This window comes from Ambystoma mexicanum, chromosome 6p (assembly GCF_040938575.1).
Source record: "Ambystoma mexicanum isolate Mex_15411 chromosome 6p, UKY_AmexF1_1, whole genome shotgun sequence".
In the NCBI taxonomy this organism is placed as follows: Eukaryota; Metazoa; Chordata; class Amphibia; order Caudata; family Ambystomatidae; genus Ambystoma; species Ambystoma mexicanum.
In genome coordinates this window covers 660,270,547-660,291,129 of record NC_090935.1, presented here as the reverse complement: position 1 = coordinate 660,291,129, position 20,583 = coordinate 660,270,547, and the positions used below count along the sequence as shown (strand labels likewise).

Here is a 20,583-nt window from a genome sequence, read left to right as displayed (position 1 = left end):
TCCCGCCGCCAGGATGGGATCTCAATGTGGTACTTGCTAAGCTCATGGGACCCCTTTTCGAGCCTATGCACAAGTCTAGTCTCAAGTAGCTGACTTCTAAAACTGCCTTCTTAGTGGCCATCACTTCCATAAGAAGTTAGTGAAGCATTGTCGTTACAGGATCCTTTCTTTGTTGTACACAAAGACAAGCTGGTTTTACATACTCACCCTAGGTTCTCCCCTAAATTCATCTCAAAATGTCATGTAAACCAGTTAATTGAGCTACCGGCTTTCTTCCAGGAACCCAAAGGCTCAGCTGAGGTAAAACTTCACATACTAGATGTGAGGAGAGCGGTCCTCTACTACGTAGACAAGACTAGACTGCTAAGAAAAACCGATACATTGTTTGTCTCAATAGCACCAGGAAGAGAAGGTGACCACGTTTCGAAAAATGCCATCTCTAGGTGGATAGCCTGATGTATCCAACTGTGCTATTCCCTATCAGATAAGACACTGCCTTTTACGCCCAGGTCCCACTCCACAAGAGGCACAGGAGCCACCCTGGCTTTCATGTCTTATGTCCCCTTAGACAGTATTTGCAAGGCAGCTACATGGAGCTCTGTACACATTTTCACTCAGCGGTACTGCAGCGACACTCATTCCAAGACGGATACATAAGTGGGATAAGTGGTTCTAAGACATTTATTTGCTCATGAACCTTCTCCTACCCCACCGCCTCCTTATTCTAACACTGCTCGCTAATTTATGCACAGCATATAGTGTAAGCAGATTCCACAAGCCTCAGAAGGGATACATTACTCACCGTAATCCTATTTCTGATGCTTGTATCTGCTTGGATTCACATGCGACCCACGCCTTCCTCACCTCGAAGAGACGACACATGGATGCTTATGAGCTTGTCTGATTGTATCTGCTTGGATACAACTGTACTCCTGCTACACCTCATGCTAGAAACATCACAATCTGAGGGACCTCGATGCGTGAGGGATCATGGGTACAGTAGATGTCACACTAGGGATAGTATTACTGGCATGCCCTGTCGACATCCCTTTTCGAGTTTTGAAAACGACTGTTATACTCGGCCGCTTCCACTAGATGTCGGCCTATGCAGAGCATGTGAATTTAAGCAGATACATTACTTACCCTAATCGTATTTTATCTATGCTTGTATCATGTATGTATATGTTCATGTTGGCGCATGCTGCAATCTATTCACTATTTATCTAGCCTCAAGAATACTTCATCTGCTTGCATTCTTTTGCATGTATATACGTGTGAAAGCTTGATATCTTCATTATGTTTGCAGCATACGTTTCTTCATCTTGGGATCAAGATGTCATTTATCTCGATACTTTCTTGCTGCTTTATAGAATTGTCTGCATTCTCAAGTCTCTGCATCTCTTCTCTATATGTCAACTTTGCTCTGTATGATGTCACCATTTGTCTTGGCCATTCATTTGCTCTGCTTCTTCAGGGATTTCATTCAAATGAACATCGTATTGTCACGCATGCAAGTATGGTGTCCTCAATGGGAATCTTCCTTCCCAGATTCTCCTAGGTATCAGTATTTTCACTGGTACCACACATGTCTCACACTCTGGCATCCAACATATAGGTGCTGCAGGTGAGATGATTGAGGTGGGGGTACTTGGCCCCTTCTCTACACCCCCTGCCCCCCTTGACACTGACACTCCGCTAGAATAGGCTGGACCCAAGTTTTTTAAGCAGGGTTAACTAAAGTTGTAAAAGTTGGTCTACAAATTGCACCGTTGTTTTCAAAGGTTCTGTCACTTTTGTGTTTAAGTATTCTTATCAATATTGCATGTATTCTGTGTTTTAATGTTGTGTGATATTACTTAAGCTTTAGTGTATATAAAATAAATGCCTGTTTTTATATAACTTCTAGTGTGTAGATGTATCTTTGAAAAAAGTGTATGCTCTGGATCTTGTGTCTCACTGCAGCCATCATCCCTCCTAGACTATTAAGCCTGGCTGCTCAGCCGTTGCTACCAAACCTTTGGGTAGTTCATGCTAAACCTGATGGGTGTCCGCCCGTTCATCTAAGGTGGGCTTTCTAAAGTTTCATCACAAATGGGACTTTGGCAGAATCCCCTAACAGGTAGTTAGGGAGGGGGTGTGTATGGGGGATTCCTGCCCCCTGACACTCCCACCCACCCCCCCCCCCCCACTAGAAAGGGGAAACAAAAATGATTTTGAAGTAGAAGACCACAAAGTAAATGTGGTTGATGGAATTGCTTGGTTTACGCTGGGCTTTGTGAAGCCCAAAGCCTTACTCAGTCCCTGTAAATGGGTTCTCTTGAAGAATGTGCTCATGTGAGCTCGCAGTAATGTTGTGTGGCTGGTCAAGGCATAGATATGGGCTCACAAGTGGCTTGTCACTTGTTGAGCATGTTCCTTGCACCGTTAAGAGAAAGGTAAAGGTATCTTTGGTGGACATTATTTATTCAGAAAAGACAGTTCTCTCAGGATTAGACTTTGCAAACCTAACCTATGGTGCTGGTTTTTGAGTAGGGGGGGGGGGGTGTGAATTGTAAACCAGCACCTCCCAAATGGGGAATATGGAATATCTTAATTTGAGCTTTTGTTTTATATGCGTCTAGAAGAAGTATCATTAAAACGATTTTGCCTATTTGTTTACTTTCAGGGGATACGAAGGTAAAAAACTGCAGGACAACGTTCAATGTGAAATATTTCAGACTCTTTATGAAGAGGCCTTAGAGTCGTACAAGCATGACATTGTATACCAGTTACCCAGCAACACACCTGAAGATCTCGAGCGGAATGTGGATCAGATTGCACAGTGGACTCAGCAATGGATAAAAGACAATAACTGAATCCTCTTTCAAGACTTTAGACTGATTTATTCCTTTTCTACAATGGGTTTATGGATTTCGTTGCTTCGAATACATTAAATACTTACACTTGCGTTTTTGGATTTCATGCTATTTGGCACTTTTGCCTTTGCATAAGCAAAGTAATTCTACTGATGCCCCTCTCCCTCCCCCAATTTTTTATTTATGTCAATTGAAAGTTGTTGCGTGAAAAAACAAAATTCAAAGTTCAAACTCAAAAGGCCTACAGCGAATGAATGATCTTGTAAATTAAACCAGGTGCTGACTAGGGTAGTCTGCTAAAAGGAATACAATCTGTTAAGGATTGCACCGCTCTGCTACAGCTCATTGTGGGGCCATTTCCCTGCATTTTTATGGGAAGCAGGCCCCCATCCCTACCTGTAAATATTAAAACATATTCCCTCACCGCAGATTCTAGGATGTGCCTGGAAAAATCTAGATGCGTGCGATCGTAACAGCAATTATAACTCTGGTGTACTGTCTAGTGATTGTTGTCTGGGCTTTCCCAGCTAAAAACAAGCCCTTTGTGGTCTAGTTTCTCCATGTACGGCTAGATCATCCCAATCTTAAATTGTCATTGATTTGTATGAGTGACCAAATGATGCTTGATCGTTGGAGAGAATAATTGGGCTGTTTTGTGATTATGTATTTTTTCTTAGAAATATTTGACATGCATTTTTTTTTAACAAACTCTGTGGAAGTTGGAGGATGTTGTGCTCCCTTTTTAAGTCATCATGCATTCGATTGGATGTCAGAGGAGTCACTGTAATGCTATTGAGATTTGAATATGCTATGGGGGTGGGGTTTTATTTCTTAACTGGGTTTAACTGCTACTGCTGAGGCCACAATGCAAGCTTAAGTACCTTTTGGGTGCAGCTGAGACACCAGATTCCTACCCATAAAGTATTTAGCACTATGCCAAAATTGGTGAATATGGTCATTGATCATTCTTGTAGCATTATAGGCCAGGTCCTATGTGCAATAGGAGAAAAGGATGTCCTTTTGATTATGAATGGTAAATTAAAAAATAAATCCTCCAAGCTCACTACAACATACTGGTTATGTTTTAGGGAATGTCACTATTATTTTTAATGAATGCTTTGTCTGCAAAACAAATATTGGTGTTTTCCTGACTCTGCTTAAACTTTAAATCGTCTATAGTATGTGAAATAGCTTTAAAATGTTCACTGAATCTTTTTGGTTCATGTGAGAGTTCAAATGAATGTGGTATGATACAATATGTACTTTTCTTCAAATATACATATAGGGAAATAATTAACTGTTTGGGAAGGGGCTGGAACCTAATGGAAGGATTTTTTGTTTTTAATTAGGTGTGCAGAGTATATTTTCTGTTGTATGCTCTAAAAATGTTTTCGGATGACCTTCAATTAGACGATTAGAAGTCTTAAGGTGCAGGGGAGAAGATGCGATTCTGACACATGGATCGTAAGATATGCAAACAAAGTTCCCACGATAGGGGAACTCTTGCCCCTTGCACACTATCGCTGGCTATGGTAGCCCAAAATTTTAATGAAAAAAGTTGGCTAAGTAATACAACTTTGTAAACAGAGTGTGGTACTTCAAAGAGAGAAATTAGTATTGCATATTCATATATACACCTTCTAGTTATTTTTCACCAATATATCTTAAAACGGAGTCCTTTTTAATATGCATTATTTTCTTTTTTTATTAGAATGCCCCATGTGTTTTGAGCTAAACTGCTCTTCCTCAGGGCGTCCTACAAACTTCATATAGCTTCATAAATTATGGTATAACAAATGATAGAATTCTATGAGTCATCTGCTTATGTAGTCCAAAGCAAAGTTACATACATCAAATTCCCATTTAAATAGATTCAAGTTTAATTACCACCGTCACCATTTTGGCATAATGAGCCGTGTGGATGAACGTTCAGTAATTTCTGTATATCCGGAAAAGGTAAATGATGGGGGTCACATCCATTTCATGTTGTGACCATCGATATGTGAGTGAAGTCAATAGGGTTCTATTCTCCCCTCTGTGTGATTTGTATTGTATAAGGCTTGCCGTTGGCATTGGTTAACTTGGGTTTTATGTGTTGAAAAACACGAAATCACATGAATCTTAAGGGGAAAATGTAAATGTAAAGAAGTATTTGTCAGTTACAATGTAGCAAATCTTTCTATATTCCCAATTTATCAAGCAATCTCATGGAGGTGGAAATGGTAATAATGGATCACTTACATTCCTTTCTGGTCCAGGCACGCTCTGCCGGCAAGTAACTTGAAAGGCTCAAATAAGTCTGTAATAGCGGATCTCTGTTACAGTAGGTATTCAAAATCCATCCTCCGGTGTCTGAAACGGGGAACCTATGTTCAGATCGAATGCAAGCGATAATACCAGGAAATAACCAGAGGTAATGTTCCCAAAACCGCTTACCTAAAGGAACGTGGTCGTTCTGCATAGTCTAGAACTGCTGCAGACCGCTGGGAAGTGGGCAGCCTCTGTTTGTTATGGTGATCACGCTCGTGATGCACTGTGTGATGGTGTCACCCTGTGGCGGGACGGCTGATAGGTCCCAGCCACGTTACCATGGTGAATGCCATCTGCGTTTAGTGACTGTATTAATACAATGTAAGTAATAAACTCGCCAGACTCAGCATATTGGTAGTGGAGCAATTATTTTTTACGAAGTCTTGGCCAGCCTATGTTCTCAGAGTTCATGGAGCCCTACTGTTAAATCCCCCTCTCTGTAAATACGGTTAGTTGTAATGGTAATCTTGCTCGTGTGCAGCGTGATGTTGTAACCATTAGACGGACGTGGTGTCCCTGTCACGTTCTTATGGTGAAATCAATCGCGTTCAACTACTTATGCAAATTACACTTGGGAAATCCAATCCAAATGAATAATAATGTTGATAGTGGGACATAGCATTCTAGAGATCAAGGTAAATTAATTAAACTTGAAGGCATGTAAGCAGTGTCCATTTATCAGATCGGTAATAGTGAACATTGTAACCGATCATTCTATGCCCAGACCTGGACATCTTAATAACATTGTAGGTTTGTCATTTATGAACATAGTCATATGCAAGAAATGCATTTTCATAGGATTTCATTTCCTGATTACACACACTCAAGACAACAACAAATTGTTGCCCTTCAGGAGTAACCCTGGTAAAAGAGCCTTGCGGCCCCTCAGCACTGACCCCAGAAGGATCCTGAGCCCCCTCGGCTGTGAGGCCGGTAGCTGGACTAGCCTCGGTACGTGTGCTGGTGCTAGAACCCAAAAGGTTCCTCCCGTTGGGCACTTCCTTGGGAAGGAGTCGCCTTTACGGGTGCGATAATGAATAGAGGCCTTTCCTTGGGCCTCGAGCATTGTTTGACTAAGTCCTTTGTCCTCTGGCGGTAACTTCTGGAAGAGCTCCCTCCACCTAGCTAGCCTGTTCTTCAGTGCCCGTGGAGTCAGTGCGTCGCACTTGGAACAGCCTTTCCAATCGGGGCCAAGGCAGTGGAGGCAAAGGGTATGGGGGTCGGATGTAGGGAGGAGCCGCTTGCAGGCTGGACACCTGCTGAAGCCCACTGAAGTCGACATGCGCTGGGGAGGAGCGCGGCGTCAGAGGACCAAGTACCTATTGAAAAAAAAGACAGATAGGAGAATATCCGGGGGAAGAGCGAGTGGTATTACATGGCCGAAGCCAAACCCAGGAGCGCTGGTGAATTGTGGACTGAGTGGCGGCGCTGGTGGGTGGAGCCAGGCAAGCGCATGCTCCCAGGGCTGCACCCCCACGCTCCTCTAAATTTAAAGATCAACATTTTTCTGGTGACAGGTGCTGTCTCCTGTCCCTTGTGAGGGACGCCCATACAGTATGGAGGAAAGGGCACTATGGACTAAGTAAGTTAGTCACTACAGTGAGTAACTATAAATGTATGCTCCGTGCTGAGTGCTTCTGCTAGCCAACTTAAGATTCTTGCTTTGTGGCTAAGGCTTCTAAATTTCATTCGCTGTTATGCGCCCTCTTCCAGTGTTGGGGCACCTGACTGTGATTTGCAAGGCATATGATACGCAGGTTATTTATAACGCACTTAATACCCAGAGGTTTCTAAGCGTGGAAAGAGTGGGACATCATTCACTGCTATTGCTCTTTGTGTTTATGATTGCTCGTTTCCGTTGTGTGTGATTAGCTGCTGTCACTTCGCAGATGACCTTGATGGCCGTTGGGGCTCTTCTACTTCCATGTTTACATTCTCCCTCATCTTCATTTCTATTCGTTTTTTTAAAATTTGGATTTGTTTGTCAGATTTCCATGCCAAAAACCTAGAGGGTAGTGAGGCGGCTTCACAAATAATTAGGTCGTATATCGACCTGGAATGGATGTGTAGTCGCACACAATCATGTTGTCCATCTAGGAATTCCACTATGGCAATATTGGCAGATTCAATTTCTTGCAGAGCTGAAACATGGTGGAGTAGCCGCAGGACATTTTGACGATTTAATATCAAGCCATCATTTATTGTTAAAATATGTTCCAGTGTTAGGTGATTGATTGTGCTTGTTTTTAAAATAATTGTTATCATCCGTGTCGGTTTTTAGTACCTGTCCTTATTGGAGTTATTGCGACTAGGAGATGGATGCTCTTGAACTTGTTGCTTTCTTCATTGCAGCTGTTCTTGGTCGCAAGTAGACTCTTTATACTCAGTCAAGTCGCAGTTCTTTTGATCGATATACCTAGTTGTCTCCTGTTGCCATTTATTGCACGTCTTTCTTATTGCTTTTTTTTCTAAGAGGGTGCTAAAAGATGCAGTGGGGGCTTCTTTACAGTTAATCGTGCCCACTGACCGTCTGTTCTCCCCCTCATGTATGTGTTCTTTTGTTAGGGCAAATGACTGTGCTTCTACTACGATCGATTTGTGTTGGTATAAGTGAGGCTTCCTGCGTTTGTGAAATTTCCCATTCCTCCTCTGTCGTAGGTTAAGTTCATCAATAGTGACATGTCGTCTCTAGATCTATTAGACATGGTTGCCAGGAATGTATTCTTTTGTGGCATTTAGCCCTTTTTTTTGTTTGTTTTTATTGATGGTTGCGGATTCTTTGGTCTCTACAGCCTTTTTTTTTTTTTTTTTTTTTTTTTTTGGTCTCGACACTGTTTAATTCGTTTTCTTTCGAGCGTCAATCCTTGACCAGCTTGAAGATCGCATAGAAGCGAGTTTCTGGTTTCTTTGTTTGTTTTGTTAGCCCGCCAGGCTCACTTGCGTTTCCAATTACTCCCTCAGCATTCACAGAAGTAGATGGCCTAGTGGATGGGCCTCCTTCTGTTATTGAGTAGTTCTTACCGTTTTGGTTCAGAGAGTGGTTGTGGTGTAATTGGGTGAAACAGTATCCCTGCTACTGTTTAGGGAGTCAGTAGGGGGCCTGGTTGAGCCCTGTGTTCCTGCCGGATGTATTTAATCAATTAATATTCTTTAGCCATTGTTTCTGGGGGACTTCTTTGACTGTTGACTCCTTTTTCTGATTTGGTAGGCTGTATGTTTTTAGTAATGTCAGCCTCTTGCGACCTCTGCCAGCAATTTCGATCCTCGCCATTGACTCTCGACTGTTCTATGAGCAATTTCTGAGTAGCGTCAGCTCTCTCTCTGAGTCCTCAGTCGCTTTAGATTTAAGTGGGAAAAACGAATGCTTCAATGTTTAGTAGCTTGGAGTGCTTCATGGCTGTTGGTGAACTCTGATCTTTATAGTTTTCATTGATATGTTTGTACATATTTAGAAATGGCGCTAATGCAATGGTTCAGGCTGACATGATGTTCGGGTTCAGCACCAGATTTTCTGCTAGGTGCTGCTCTTCTCACCTTTGGTAAGTCTCGTTGTGTGAACGAGGAATCGGATGAGTTTTCTGATGATGTCGATTCCCGATGCGCGATTACTTTTATTGTGTACGTTTTCTCATTTGTCAGGGTAGCTTTTGTGTGATAGATTGCCATTGGTTTAAATTGTGAACAGCTAACCCCTGGTGGAGAACTTGAGTCCATTCTCCTGTGTTTGTTTCGCCTAATCTTTGCTTCAAATTCACTGCCAGTAGGTTTGCTTGGGGCAAAATATCTTGATCTGTCCACTTTCTTGGCTTCATGTGGGAGGTTATTGCGGTTAAATCATGCAGTCATTTGTCAGCCACAGCTAGTTTCTTCGAAGACAACTTCCTTGCCCAATTCTCGCTCTTTTTCAGCAGTGCACAGCATTGTAATGGGAGTTTCTGATTTCACAGATCCAATCGAAGCTGTTTGCGATGAAAATGTTATCTTTTGACACCTTAGAGCTCCCTTGAGGGGTGATTCATCTCGATTGGTGTGATTCATCCTCAGTCGTTGTGTGGATAAGCCCGGCATCTTCCGCTGTAGATCTTGATGTTATTGCCGCGATTGGTCTCTGCTTTGTGTTGCTGTTGCGAGTGAACCAGTTCCTTGTTCCCAGCATTTTAAACGTGATTGGTTGTGTTGCAGGATGTTGCGCTGGAACACTGTTTTTTTGTTCGTCCGTTTCAGCATTATTTGCGTTCTTGTCTATCAGTTGTTTGTCAATGAAAACAATGTGGCAGTTATCGTAGACACTTATTTATTTGCATTTTTAAAGCGCTCACACAGCCCGTGGGCATCGAGGTGCTGTTACAGGAAGTGTCTGTTTAACAGGCTTAAATACCCAGAGGTTTCTAAGCGCGGACCCGGGGATCGAACCTGTGTTGCTTCGTGTGTCATCTTCCAAGGCATACACGTTGCCGCTCCCGCTGAGCTATTCTCCCGGATCACTTGGCTTCTTGTCCTTTCTTCAGAGTCTGTGTGAAACTGACAAGTCTGTTATTTGGTCATGATACACAAGCAGCTCAGCCTTTTTTCGCGGCTCGACCAGCCAACACTGCAAGTGGGGAAATTGACATCTTTGCAGCATTCTCTGCTTTGTCTAAGGCTAAGCTGCTGTTAAATCTGTGTGGCGAGTGAAGCAGGGTAAACGTCCTTCTCTCTATGTAGGGAGCAAACTCTCTGCTGCTGCCGCCACTCCGGTGTTGATGCAGCTTCTTCTGCCAAGTCCTCGACCAGTGTCCTTGATAGCATCAGTACTACACCTGGCGTCTTGTTTGTAGAGTGGGTAGCGTGGGCTGCCTCGATTCAGGTTCGGAAGCTGCTTTTTGGTCGGGAATTAAAGTTATTTTTTTCTTTTTTTTCCACAGGCTCCAACATATCTCTGTTCAACCCTGAAAACACTCAGCAAATGCTTTTTCGTCTGCTGTGATACTAAGAATGTCAATCCCATTGTCTGTTCATCTAAAGATAGTTTTTTTTAATCTAACACACCTATTAGACGTAGGACTTATTTTCAATTCTTTAAAGGTCCACTTAGCCGCTCTCTGCGTATATTATATACCACATCTCGGAGCAAAGTTTCATGGTGGAAAATTCCTGTGATTAAAAGCCTTCATGGAAGGAGTAAACGTTCACCTGCCCCGCCCTGACCCCTTCTTTCCAACCCAACTCCTGGATGGGACTTGAATGTTCTCACAAAGTTAATGGGCCTGCCTTTCAAACCCATGCCCAGGGCTAGCCTTAAGGCTCTCGTGTGTAAGACTGCCTTTCTAGTGGTCATTATCTTGATAAGGAGAGTTGGCCCTCTGTTTAAGACCCATTTGTGACTGTTCACAAAGATATGGTGGTATTGCGGGCACACACGGTTTGCCCCTACATTCATCTTGCAGTTCCATGTGAATCAATCAATTGGGCTTTACACTTTATTTCAAAACCTCTCTAAATCAGCAGAAAGCAGACTCCATACACTACATTTGAGGAGAGCAGTAATATACTACCTTGAAAAGACTAAGCCACTGAGAAAGACAAACCAATTCTTTGTCTCTTTGGCAGTTGGTAGAGACCCTGTCTCTAAATCAGCTATTTCCAAATGGATTGTTAATGTCATCACACTGTTTCTCTCTTGCCAAGAGAGATCTACCCTTTACGCCTAAAGCTTACTCTATTTTGGGCATAGGGGCTACCATAGCATTCATTGCAAATGTTCCTCTAGATTCTGTTTGCAAAGCTGCAACCTGGATTTCTGTTGATACTTTCACCCAGCGCTAATGCTCAGACACTCCAAGTCTCATTCTCAGGTGAGACAGCCAGTGCTAAGACATCTTTGCTACTGTTCCTTCACACACCCCACCAACATCTCTGGGTACTGCTTGCTAGTCTATGCACAGCATGTGGTTCTAAGCAGATTCACAAGCATCAGAAGACCTACAGTACTCGGTGTAATTGTACTTCTGATGATTGAATCTGCTTAGATTCACATGTGCCCACCCTTCCTCCCTTCTTGGAGTATAAGGAACATAATCTTAAACCAACTCTCTTCTGTACTCGCTCACACTGACTATAAGGCTCCCTCACGGCAGAAAAAACACAACCCGAGGGACCTTGATGTGTGAGGGATTTTGGGTACACTACACATGTTGGGGATAGTGTTAGTCATGCCCATGTTGACGTCCCCTTTTGAACTTTTCGATTACCACTAGCTGTCGGACTATATGCACAGCATGTGAATCTTAGCAGATAAAATCATCAGAAATGCTATTGCGGTGAGTAATGCATGTCATAATTTTGAGGATTGTGGATCGGCTTAGAATCTCGTGCTTTGCATACGCTGACATCTAGTGGAAGCTACGTAGGATTGTTCATAATGTTTTTGAAGTTTGAAAAGGGACGTTGATAGGGCGTGTCTGTGATTCTATCCTTGGTGTGATGTCAACTGTACCCATGAGCCCTCACGTGTCGAGGTCCCTCAGATCATTTATTCCGCCATTGTGGATAGTCATGTTATCGTAGAGTCCCGTGGCAAACCTATATATCGCTTTATCTTACTTGACGATTACTGTTTAACACATCTTCTTGACAGCTGACCTTTGGAATCCTGACGGCTGATTTTTGGAGACCAAGACAGATGATTGTTCTGACAATGGCCTTTGGCCTACCCATAGGGAGATTTGGGGGGGGGGGGGGGGGGGGGTGGTGAGGGGCTGATCCTTTACTTCAAGAGAATTCCCAGTTTCTACTGTTCTTGTCTCGCTGGCTTTTTCCTCAACCTTTCACCATGGAGTGCACTCCGTTTAAATTTTGCCCGAAGTGCAATTGTAGGTTCCTGTGGAAAGACACCCATAGTGTGTGCAACCACTGCCTTCCCCAGGATCATCTAGGTTCCTGCTGCGCATCTTACACGCTCTTTAGACCTAAACCCCTTAAACAGCGCTGAACAAAGTATTGGGCGGCATACGCCATGATGGCGGAGTTGAAGACTGCCATGGGGCTGTTCGAGTCAGATCGGGCAAGCCAAGGCAGCTGAGACTCTGATTCGGAGCCTTCTTGCTCCTGCACGCTTGTCCCCTGTTTTGAAAAACAATTGCAGCGCCCTGCTATTGGGAAAGCCTCAGGCAAGGACAGCGTGCACGCACACACCCAAGCACATACCCCAAGGCGACTCCTTGATAAAAGCATTGAAGGAAGGGCACACTCCTGCGGTAGGTGTATCTCGACCTGCCGATCCACCACAGAAAAAGCTGGCAGTGGTTCCGCAACTGCGCTTACCACAAGGCGATAAAGTTAAATTCCGGCAATAGGCATGCACAAACCTCATTCAACGCATCCGGTGTAGACACTGAAACAGCTGTTGAAAAAGCACAATACACTTTTCAATGGAAAAGCACCATAAGACGCCTTGTACGCCTAAAAAAACTCCTAGTGCCTCTGAAGACTGAGTAAGCCCATGCACCTCTTTCTTCATCCCTGCCGAATAAATGTCCAAGGGAAAGCCCCGTAGATACCCCTAGAGCAGATGCAGTCATTTTCCCTTTGTCAGAAACGCCAAAAACTTAAACATGGACTCAAAGATTCAAAGAAACCACGGATAAGGTGTCCTCTTTTGTCGATTTCATGCAGACGTGTCGTATGCAACCGAAGACCGTAGATCTGCTTTGTATATGCCTAGTGCCCAATCAGCAGCAGCAGCTGCCCCCTTCCTTCACGTACATGGATGCCTCTCGGGGCTCTCCACATGGAGACATCCAATCTGACGAAGCAGATCAAGACATTTGGTATGTCAATCAGTATGACTCTGATCAGGATCCTGATGTCTCTATAATTGCAACAGATGCCACGGCAGTCGAGAGTGGTCATACCGCCCCAATAGCTGACCAGCTACTGTATAATGACCTCAAAAGAGCAGCACACCACTTCAGCATACAAATGGAGGAAACAGCCTTGAAGGAGCTGATTTTGTTTAAGACATTCTCAATGAGACAAAAACCCATTGGTCAAGCTATTGCCTTACTTCAATCCATGAAGAGAGTTTCTCCATCTCTTTCTACTCCTTTGCTCACTAGGGCAGTGATCCAGAGGGTGGAAAAATAATCTTAAAACCTTGACCATCTGATCCTCTATATCCGAGGGCATGTGAAGCCAGATTCCTTTGTGGTCACTACTACCAGGAAAAGAGGTGGTGTTCCACTCTCCAACGCAGAAGTGGCCCTAACAAGGAATGTAACCGGCTTTACACTTTGGGCACGTGTATTTCCACCTATGGCGCCTATATGACTAGAGTAGCAAATAACACTAGTTTGCTAGCCAGATAAAACAGCACCCAGTGGGATGAGGTCAAGAGCATAGACTGTCCTATACGATCACACCTGCTCAGTGTCCACAGAGGGCAAGCAGGTGTAGCAGAATATGCTAAAAAATGCCCTCTACTCTGCTGATGCCTCTCGGAAGAGTTATCGCAGAAGGTAAACTGCTCAAGAGGCACTCATGGTTCCGGGACTCGGGGTTAAAAAAAAGAATACAAAACCATCAAAACACTGGGGCAGATGTCAAATGAGCCTTTTGTACAAAGAGTATTCAATACATGCTGGGCATTTCGTGCACAAAGTTTCAACAGCTCTAACCGATCAGGAGCATCTATTACCCCCTTTTACTGCCCCTGGTTGCAATCTACATTATACCAATATCCGCATAGGGGATTTCGCAGTGGAAAAGGACGATGCGCGGTTGTAGCCTCTAGAGGCACAGCAACCCGTGCCGCCAAATGCGCCGATTCACATTCCCTCCCATGCATCCCCAGTCTGGGGTTGCATACAACTCTTCGCCCAGCAATAGGATGGAATAACATCTGATCGCTGGGTACTCAACAAAGTGGCCAAAGGATACTAAATAGTGTTCCTGGAAACACTGTGCCACCATCCACATTGTGTGAGGAAAATGTTCTCGAACATTTTCATATACTACAGGAGGAAATCGGCTATAGGGCTGGTACCACTTCTGGAGGAAAAGCAAGCTATTCATTCAATGTACTTCCTTGTTACAAAGAAAGATCTATCAATGCGCACAGTACTAGACCTGCGTCCTGCAAACATATATGTCAAGCCTCAGAAATTCAGTGTGATAATGCTGCAGGAAGTCATCCCACTACTAAAACTGGGGGATTACATGACAACATTGGACATGAAAGATGCATACTTTCATATTTCAATGTTGCCAGCGCACAAAAAATACCAGATTGGGAGAAGAGCGCTACCAATTCAAAGCGCTACCATTCGGCACATTGCATCAGCATCCAGGGTGTTTACACAGGTCCTAGCGGTGGTGGTCGCCCACTTGTGAAGGCAGTCGATTCCAGTGTACCCTTTCTTGGACAACTGGGTAATTACTGGAGACTTGCCTGAAAGGTGCCTACAGAACACACAATCTGTTCGAATTAGGTGTCCCCTCTGACGAGGCAGTCCAAAACATGCTGTTCCAAACACCTTAGTATGTAGCCAGTCGTGAAGTGACTGTACGAAAGGCAATGCGCCTGCTAGGAATGATGGCTTCCTGCATCTACCTATTGCCACATGCCAGAATGCACATATGTCCAATGCAAGAGTAGGTAGCGAAACAGTTGCAAGCAAGCAAGCAGTATTTTGTTTTTTATTTGAGTTTTATATAGCTCTACGCCAAAGGGCTGTACATAGAACCAAACGGTATAGTAGGTAAGAATTAACAGTAAACTGTCCTATTAACCAGAGTGAAGTAGGTAAGACTTGAGAGAGTCATGGAACAAAGAATACCCTGTGCTAGAATGAAGGGAAAGGGGAGGAGCACTCCAATGCAGGGCGGCCAGCAAAGAGAGGGAACAAGATTGTGATTGTGCACAGGGGAGACTGGGCACAACAAGGTGAAATTGAGAACAAGAATGAAGCGTGCAAGTGGGCATATAGAATTAAGCCAGGGAAGATAAATAATCAGACACAAGACCATAGAGATTGGAAGACTAGACCCAGGCCTCCAGTTAAGGTGGGTACCAGGCCTTTTTTTACGCATAAAAATCTTGCAAATACAACAGCTTTATTATTTTCCTGGGTACATTTACACACAGGTTTAGAGCAGAGGGCAGTGCAATGGTCAGGTTACTTGATAGAAAGTAGGAGGCCTCTTTTGATTTTTATCTACATGGATGTAATTGCAAGCCACCTCTGAACAAGAAAGTATTTCTCTGAAGCCTTTCAAAAAAGGAAGCTGCACACTATGATAAAAGGAATGGTTTATTTCCATTCAGCTTTAGACGCGCTGTACATAATTTCCTAGAATTTTAGGATTGTCTAATTTATTAGATGGAAAACTAAGTTGCAATTGAGAATTAATATTTTGTAACAAATTATGCTTTTATTTTTCTTCCAGTGAAAGCAAACCAGTATTGCACATTTGTATTTTTCTGAGTTCTGGTGTTGTGTGCATAATCATGCGGAGGCAGATCATTTTTACACTGATAATTTAATTTACACTCTAATTATAAGTGTGTAAAACAATGACTATGCACAGTCTAGATTACATCCATTCAACCTTGCAGTCAATGAGGTACAGTACTATAAATGGTCAGTGGCAGCAGAGTCTTTGCTTAAGGGTGAGTGATTGTCATGAACACCAATCACAGGCGTTCTAGCCTCACAAATCTTCAAGACTACAATTAAAACATCCAAAACCTGACTCCAGGAAGTGCAAGCGCTGTTCAAAAACAAACTAATGAAAGTTACATTTGTAATTGAAATAGAAACTCAGCAAAACATGTCCCTGTGATAATCCAGATAGGTATTTAACTTCATGTAGTGCTTCATAAATGGTTCATCCAATATCTAGGTACTGTGATTATTATACCTCAGTCGATGCTCAGTTAACCGACCTCTGAAGGATGTTATCCAATAAGATAGCTCAGCTGGTTGAGCACTCATTACTGCAATCTGTGCGTGATCTGTGCGTGATCGGCAAGTCCAACTCAGCCTTTCATCCTTTTGCGGCCGATAAAGGAGTACTCACTTTGGTTTGGTGATAATTGTGATAAATATGTTCTATGTACAGCGCTTGACCAAAAGCGCTATAAAAAATAACCATTTGACCATTAGATTAGATGTAGAATTTAGCATGGAGTCATTGCCTCTCTGCACTGTTGTTTCATAACATTGGCATACCATTGGATAGTAATAGCTCCAGAAAATGAGGACTCATTAAACATCAAATGACAATTCTGCTATCGAACCGCAAAACACACAATACAATTCATGTTTGCTTTACTATGTAATTGGCTAGGTTCTTGTGATTTCAACATGTAAATATATACAGGAGAGATCAAATGGCCAGACCGAGAAATAATGAAAGGTGTATTCTGTCACAAAGCAGAAAGTTGCTGTGCCGTAATGATTTCCATACATTTTGTGCATGCGTCGGCTGGATGTCACGTACATTTATACTCTTGCAAAGGAGAAAAGTCATTTTTACTCTTAAAATCACATTTACTCTCAAAGTTTAAAAACAGGGAGTAAAATACTCCCACCTCAAATCTTATCTGGAGCACTGACTAGACCTATAAAGTTACATTTCACACGAGACTGTACAGAGAGCAAGCTAAGAGTAGAAAGTGAACAGGAAATAGAACCATGAGGGGCTAGAAGAAAAAAAAAGCAAATCAATGCATTGAAAATAGATTAAAGAGGTGCAAGACTAGTAAGAGGGAGGCCAAACGGGACAGAGGAACAGTAAAAAAAGACTTGAAAAGATTAGAGAAGATATGAAGAGCTTGGTGGCATCAAAGGTTGGGAATGGACAAGCTTTCTGGATATCATAAATGAAAGCACATGCACATAATGAGATGTGATGCTTAAAGGACAGCTCAGAGTCAAAATAAAGCCCTGCGTTACAAGCTGTAAGAGAAATAGATAATTGGGAAGGAGGAAATTAAACCCAAGGAAGGGGGGGATAGAGGAGGTGGAATAGTGTTAGCTGGGAGGAAAAGTACTCTTATGTGGGGCGATCTAGTGGTAGTTTCACAACCTCTGGTTCAATCCCTACAGTGGTGGTCCAAAGACAGCCATCAAAGCCACTCTTTTATAGCAGACGCATCAATGACAGGGTGGGGCGCTCACTTTCTCCCCCTCCCCACCCCCTCCCCCCCACACTGCTCACGGGGGTATGGACACAAGCATTGACCAAGAAACGTATCAACCTTCTGGAACAGCTAGCAGTCCCCAAAGCACTTCAGGCATTCAGGACTGTTGGCTCACAAAACAGTCCTAATCTTAACCGACAGTACCGCAGCCATGTTTTATATAAACAAATGGGGCGGGGGACACACATTCTCCAGGGCTGTCGAAACTAGCCCAGAACACGTGGCTGTGTGCATTAAAACACATTTCTACTACTACATCTTCCCGGGGAACCTGAGACCACGAGTGGCAACTAAACACAGATGTGCTAAACAACGTCTTCTCAAACTGAGAATGCACAATGCTTAGATTATGCATTCAGGTTTCCCAAGAAGGGTTCCAAAGGGAATGCACTAATGAAATGGTCAGGGAGATTTTCATATGCTTTTCCTCCAACACCTCTTCACAACAAAATAGTCCACAAGCTATACCGGGAACAAGTATCACTTATCATCCTGAAAGCTCCTATGTGAGCATGACAAACCTGCTTCTTCCACCTTCAAGTAATATCCCTTTTCCTCCCATGGAGCTACCCTATTCGGACAATCCTGAGGCAGGATCAAGGGACCACACCTGGGCACTCGGACATTGTACTTAGCAGCTTGACTCCTGAGGTCATAGAATGTGGTCACTGGTGCATGGAAATCCTTAAAGAGGCATGTACACCTAATACACATTACTGTTTTAGCAAATGGAAACGTTATTTGGTATGGTGCAAGACCCGTTCTCTCAATCCAATTGATTGCACACCATCAAATATAGTGGACTACATATAGTCAACTACCTTCTATATCTATTAAACTACTTCTTAGTCTTTAACTTACTGAATGTACACCTGGCGGGTCTCTGTGTACAGCACATCGTAAAGTTTTGTGTTGGAAAGTGCCAGTAGTTAAAGCCTTCATTATACCCTCCTATGTCTAATCCTACTCTCCGCTAGGACCTCAATAACGTACTCGCAACATTACTTCTATCGGGAGGGTCAGTGATCTGCAAGCTCTATCAGTACAAGACTCCTATGTGATTATCCACAAAGACAAGGTAGTGCGACGCACTCACCCTTGTTTTTTCACTGAAATTTAGATCAACATTTTGTGTAAATCAGGCTAAAGGATTCCCTGTGTTTTTCCAGAATCCAACTAACTCAGCAGAAAAGAACCTTCATACACTAGATGTACATAGAGCTGTCAGGATTAGTCTTTTTAGGGTAGAACGTATCAGAAAAACAGATCTTTTCTGTTGTATCTATAGCCAAAGGAAGAGAAGGGAATCCCATCTCTAAGGTAGCAGTTTCTAAATGGATTGTCAACTGCATCCGACTTTGCTATTCTTTTACTAAAAGGATGTTGCCATTCAAGCCTTGAGCACACTCAACTCGAGGCGCAGGAGCAACTCTAGCCTTCATAGCAAATGTGCCCCTATATGCCATTTGTAAAGCTGCCACTTGGAGTTCAGTACATACTTTCACCCAATATTCCAGTCTAGACACGCATGCCAAGGGTGATACACTGGTGGCACAGGTGGCGTTTTAACATATTTTTACAGTGCTACCTTCCTACAACCTTCTAAAAGTACTGTGCACTAATATATGCCAAGCATGTGATTCTAAGCAGATCCAGAAGCCCCAAAGGCATACATTACTCACTGTAATTGTATTTCTGATGCCTGTATCTGCTTACATGCACCCACCCTTCCTCCCCTCTTGGAGTTGAAGGTTCTTGGGGATGGGAGGGGGGACAGATGTTCGCACCTCATGGTCTCTGCTTACACCTTACACTCCCTCGTGTCAGAAACAATCTCAGGGACCTTGATGCATGAGGCATCATGGGTGCAGTGGATGTCCCACTAGGGATAGAATTACAGACACTCCCTGTTGACGTCCCTTTTCGAACTTCGAAAACCTCATGAATAGTACTGCATAGCTTCCACTAGATGTCGGCCTATGCAAATCATGTGATTCTAAGCAGATACAAGCATCAGAAATATAATTACGATGAGTAATGGATGCCATATATATGATGCAGGAGAAACAAAGGATTGTAGGATCACTGCCCCCATAGGGCAAGGATCTCCTAGAATTCAAGGGATTGTGAAGGTGGTTTTATCTGCAGTTCGGGGCATTGGTATCACTTGACGAGTGTCCCAGGCCAGTGGAAGAGTGCTGAGGATCATGCAAGGTTCTTCTGCAGCAGGCGGGCAGGCCTTAGCAAAATGTGCTAAAGGCAAAGTCTATGCAAAGCTTCGCAATCATGGATGTGCCAAGGTGGATTTTCCTGTGGGAAAGTTCACATGGAGGATTGTACCAATTCGATGCTGATCTAGTCTTGGACAAGCTCAGGCACCCTTTAAAGAAGATATGCAAAGTCGTGTAATGTGGCTTTGATTGAGGTAGATGAATTGGGAGTAAGGACAAGGAGAGGATTGATGGGGTGAATAAAAGAGTTCTTGGTGGACCAGGGTAGGAGAGGGCTGATCACCAGATAGGCTTATAACTGAGCTTGGGTTAAGAAGAAACAGGTCCCTCATGCTTTCCTGATGAGGCAGTGGTCTTCAATGTGCGAAGATTCAGAGGGAGGGAGGGAGTTTCAGATTGTCGGGACTTATGCTAAGGAGGAAGCACCTGGTTGAGCTGGTTTGGTTACAGGAATTTCAGCTAGTGGTGCGAATGAGGATCTAATGGTTCTGTTAGGCCTGCAGCAAGTAACCGTCTATTGAATTATTTCTGGTCCTTTGTAGTGCAAGTGCCAGTGAGTTATACATATTGCTTTGAAGGCGATTTGTGGAACAATCAGCCAGTGCAGTACATGAAGTGTGGGAAATATGTGCTCTCTGGACCCTAAGTGTAAAAGCAGTCTCGCTGCAGTGTTTTGGATTCGCTGAAGTTTAGTCAGAAGAGTTCATGAGCTCCTAGAAACACATAGTTGGCATAATCTAGATTAGATGATTGCAATAAAGGCAGACACTGTGGGAGAAAGTAAGAAAGGGGGAAATGCATCTTGGGATGTGATGGAAGCAGCTATTCACAACCGAGTTGATGTGGCGTGTTGGAAAGTTTGGGATTCAGGAGGCAATCAAGTTTTTTTGTTTTTACTGTATTAAGAGGCCTGGGGGAGTCCTAGCGATGAAGGTATCGAAATGAGACTAAATAGCTTGAACAAGATGGACCGTGTTTATTAGACTTGCAAGCCAACACATTG

At 43.4% G+C, this 20,583-nt stretch overlaps 1 protein-coding gene across 1 annotated transcript in view; it reads left to right on the top strand.

Annotated features, from left to right (window-relative positions):
- AK6 (adenylate kinase 6) overlaps positions 1-2,946 on the top strand; it is a 105,914-nt gene extending 102,968 nt beyond the window's left edge. Inside the window, exon 5 of the mRNA XM_069627540.1 lies at positions 2,666-2,946. Within this exon, the coding sequence (XP_069483641.1) occupies positions 2,666-2,855 (190 nt within the window). The 3' untranslated portion in view covers positions 2,856-2,946. The remainder of the gene's footprint in view (positions 1-2,665) is intronic.
- Positions 2,947-20,583: the final 17,637 nt, after the last annotated feature.